This window comes from Arachis ipaensis, chromosome B08 (genome assembly GCF_000816755.2).
Source record: "Arachis ipaensis cultivar K30076 chromosome B08, Araip1.1, whole genome shotgun sequence".
Classification (NCBI taxonomy): domain Eukaryota; kingdom Viridiplantae; phylum Streptophyta; class Magnoliopsida; order Fabales; family Fabaceae; genus Arachis; species Arachis ipaensis.
In genome coordinates, this window is record NC_029792.2 from 9,556,148 (window position 1) to 9,560,946 (window position 4,799).

General features: G+C 37.0%; 1 protein-coding gene across 1 annotated transcript; it reads right to left on the reverse strand.

Moving 5' to 3' along the window:
* Positions 2,093-4,385, reverse strand: LOC107610485 (protein FAR-RED IMPAIRED RESPONSE 1-like). The gene is made up of 5 exons (XM_016312535.1): positions 4,021-4,385; positions 3,524-3,933; positions 3,008-3,093; positions 2,340-2,421; positions 2,093-2,124 (listed from the first exon to the last, which is right to left on the reverse strand). Exons 1-5 carry the CDS (start codon positions 4,383-4,385, stop codon positions 2,093-2,095), a joined length of 975 nt encoding a protein of 324 aa, XP_016168021.1.

Below are 4,799 nucleotides of genomic sequence, written 5' to 3' on the forward strand. Positions count from 1 at the left end.
TCGCTCATGCTACACATCTATGATCCATGTAATTTTGTATTTAAGTCTATCCAAGCTGACCCAACACTAAAAAAATCCAATACCATTAAATGAAACGTGAAATACACGCGTCCAATACACACGAAATCGCTACTTTATTCGCGCTTTATTATGAAAAAATGTTCCTTCTTCTTCAACACATATGAAACCATTCCTTCTCTTCGAATCTCTCTCAAAATCACTTGAACTTCACTCACGTTCTCTGCGGAAACCACTACTAGAGAAAAATCGCGAGAAGATTTCGCAAGGAAGAAGCAAAAATGAACCACCACAGCAATAAAGACTGACGATGGTATGAGAAAAAACTACTATTCATTTTAAATATTGCAATCCCGCGTTTCTCCTAGTTGCATTTTAGGTTTACTGGATAGAGTTGCCTCATTTAGTAGATCGACATATTCTGATTCCATTTTTACAGCGTAACAAGGGCTTGAAATTAAATGTGTTCTTATTTTCATTCAATTCAGTAGAGTTGCTATTTTTTATTCACTTGATTGTTGGTATGTTCACTTGAGTTCTTTTGCATGCAAAAATATTATTCTTGATGAATGAATGTTTATATGTTTTATTCAGCACATGCATGTTGCTCGATTCAGTGGAGTTACTCATTTTCATTCACTTGATTGTTAGTGTGTTCAGTTAAGTCTTTTTGCATATAGAAATATTTTTCTTGATTATTGAATGTCTATCATGTTTTATTCAGCACATGGATGGCGTTCAGTTCAATCGAGTTGGTTATTTTCATTCACTTGATTGTTTGTGTGTTCAGTTGAGTCTTTTTGCATTCAAAAATGCTTTTGTTGCTGATTAAATGCTTATCACATTTTATTCACAACATGAATGGTGTTCAATTCAGTAAAGTTGGTCATTTTGATTCACTTGATTGTTAGTGTGTTCAGTTGGATCTTTTTGTATGAAAAAATGATTTTGTAGCTAATTCAATGTCTATTACATTTTATTCAACACGTGAATGGCATTGGGTTCAATGGGGTGGGCTATTTTCATTCACTTGATTGTTAGTGTGTTCAGTTTGGTCATTTTGCATGCATGAATGATTTTCTTGATGATTGAATGTTTATCACTTTTCAATGGAGTTGATAATTTTTTATTCAGCTGGTTGTTAGTGTGTTCAGGTAGCTTCTTTTGCATGCAGAAATACTTTTCTAGGTGTTTCATAATTTATCATGTTTTATTCAGTGCATAAATGTCGTTCGGTTCAATGGGATTGGCCATTTTCATTTACTTGATTGTTAGTGTGTTCAGTTTGGTCCTTTTGCATGCATGAATGATTTTTTTGATGATTGAATGTTTATCACTTTTTAGTGGTAAGCTATGATTGTGGCATATACGTCATGAAATGGCTTGAAACAATTGATCCTCGAAAGATCAAAAACGGGAAGAGGTATCAATATAAAGTTTGGACACAAGTAAGTTTCAAAATTAATAAAATAAAATTCTTATTGAGTTGGATTCATTTCTTATGTAACTAATTTCTGTCAATTGAAATGTAGAAAGAGATTGATACTTTCAGGCTTGAATATGGTCCAAATATTATCTTCCACAAACTGAACAAAAATGAGAGACCAAATCATTCGGGCATGTGAAGCAATAAGACTCTCGAAACCATCTGCTGCCCTCTCCAATCCTTTTTGTAAATTCACATCTAGGGATATATAGTAGTAAATAGGATATACTTTGTTTGACTGGTTGTAATTAACACTATTTTGTTTAAAAAAGCACTGCTTCTTTCAATGTATATATCTGAATATTAATGTAAATCTTAATGTATATTATCTAATGTTAATGTTAATGTATATATCTAATGTTAATATTTATATCTGATTCAAGATGTATATATCTGTTGGAACTATCTGGCTGTTATTTTGTTCCAGAATCACAGTGAATAGAATCAGGGTGTTTATCAAACATTATGAACCCCAAATAAACAAATGAACCGAAATTAATACACCCAGTGAACCGAAAATGTGACTATTCATTATTCAGTATATATCAGTATATATCAATATAGCAAAGAGATATATCAATATATATATCAGTATTCAGTTTCAAAAGCACATGAACTTTCTGACATAACACAACAAATTGACTATTCAATAAACAAAAAAAAAGTGATTATTGAATAAAGAATTTCACAAAATCTAATATAAAAAACAAAACCAAAAAAAGTGACTATTCAATAAAGACTAACAATAGTCAAAAATTAACCCTCCTATAACTTCAGTGAACCAAAATGTGCTCATAGATGAAAGAAAATTTATGTTAATAAAAACTCGTATAACCCTCTCCGGGATAATTCATATCTGGTGCATTGTAAAAGTTTAAACTTGGCTGAATCGTTGGTCCGCCGTCTAAAAGATTCAACTGCAAAACAAAAAAAAAAAGAAAATAAATTGTATATTAGCAAAATGCACAAATGAATGTTTTCCTAATCGAAAGCAAATCAATTTTACCTCGCTTGGAGCTGGCTTTTTTTTTTCTTCTTCGTGGTGTTAGAGATCTTTTTTTTCAGGTTTGATCCAAGTCTGTTCTTGGGCCAACCTCTTGTTCTGACACGTGGCAGACTTTGAAGGTCGTTCACGTCGCTCAACGTCGCTTCTTAATGGGATAACGAACTTTTTTCTTTACTTCTCGCTTGATATTATTGCATCTCGGCCATGATATTGTCAAACGCCCGATGTAGAATTTCGGTCATCTCCTTGGACTCGGATGCAAATTCACATATATTGTGCGACCGAAACACCAAATCGTCAAATCTCTTGCTTCTTGGCTCCAATAGAGACTCGTCTTGGTTGCTTTTGATGTGTGTGTGCCTCTTCTTTATATTCTTGCTCCAGCGCTCCGGTATGTATTTTGGTGCCACGTCATCCACTCGCTCGAAGTTTAGGACGCTTAGGGAATGGCTGCACAGTATGCCCCTTGATTCGAACAACAGGCACTAGCACTTTACCTCTTGTGATACTGCGTCGTAGGTGACTAAAAACTTATTAAATATGGAGTTGGAAACCTGCTCTACAACTTCGTATCTTGTGAAACCTAGTGTGGAATGCATTGATCTTGTGATGCAGTTTCACCTTTCCTCTGAATTGTGCTTGAACTTTCCTGAAGTGGGTGTACACGTGCTGAAACTGCACCTCTATTGGTGATTTTGTTGCGCGCGATATGACGGCATGAAATCTGCAGCGTTGAATTCTCTCTCTCTCTTTGCTCTCTGCTTGCTAGACAATTGTCGTATTGCTTTACGAATTGACTCAAAGAGCTGGTGCGTGTGATGAACTTGTTGAAAAATGCGTGCATGCTCTCGCTCTTTTGTGTGCTTCTCATCCCGACCCAGAAGTGGTGATCCAAGCAAACTGGAATCCATATATGTCTATCCTCGGACAGCTCTGCAAAATGAACCGAACCAATGAGCTGTACTAAACCAAAATCTGTGCATGTTTTGACCCAAAATAATTCAAATTAAAACCTCGGTTACTTGAGAGCCACTTGTTGCCTTCGAGGCCATACCTTGTGAGAAAATCGTTCCAGTTTCTGTCGAATGCCTCTTTTGTGAACGAGTTCGAAACGACGTGGCTCATCTCTTGTTCCATTTTTTCATGTCGCTTGGCGTTTAGTTTGTTTGGGATCTTCTTCATGATGTGCCAGATGTACCAGTGGTGAATTGTTGTTGGCATGCACATCTCAATGGCCCTTTGCATTGATGCGCATTGGTCGGTGAGAATGTCTTTTGGTGCCTTGGCTCCCATGCAACGGAGCCAACACTCGAATAGCCATTTGAATGATTGGATGTCCTCATTTTTCATCAGCGCGCATCCGAGAAGTGTCGACTGACCGTGATGATTCACGCTCACAAAAGAACCAAAAACCATATTGTACCTGCATAAATGCACACTCTAACAAATTGGTGAACCGAAATGTGTACATATGGTGAATGTACAAACTTAATTTGGGTGAACTGAATACCTGTTTGTATTGTATGTGGTGTCGAATGAAATGACATCTCCAAAATACTCGCATGCCGCCCTGCTTCTTGCGTCGGCCCATAATGCATGTCTGATGGAGTGATCACCTTCGAGGTTGAGTTCGAAAAAGAAATTGTGGTTCTTCTCTTTCATTCTTAATAGGTACTTCCCGAATTTTTCGGCATCGTCTTTTTCGGACACATTCCGTACTTCCCGTGTGATGTAATTTCTCACATCTTTTTCTATAAAACTTAATTCACGGTGACTGCCGGCTGCTGCTACGAATGATTGGTAAGTTTTTCTAGGTCTGATTCCAGCTTCCTCGTTGGTTTCAATGGTGCGACGCACGAACATGCTTAGCTCCATGTGTTGTTTGAGCATCTTTGCCCGGTCTGGACAGCAGGGGTGTGAATGATTCAGAACAACTTTGGAAATTGTCTAGAGACCCACGCCCTTCAATATGTGTACGTATATCCTGGCTGGATAGTTTATGCTGGCTGAGGGATTTGTCTTCAGAGTAGGAGATATCTTGGATTTCCACCTCCCCTCTCTGCTGCATACAATTAGTTAATTCTTAATCTTGTCTCCGTCTCGAGTCATGTTCCTTATTTTGGTAGAAAAATCAGCAAGTTGGAATAATTTTTGTAGAACTTTCTAACTTATTCTAATGTCTTGAAAATCATCCCGATCTTGGGGACAAATTGTTCATCCACAAAACACCTGGTCTGCAGAATAAACCGAACATGTTGTTATGGTGAAACAATTGTCCAACACTGAATG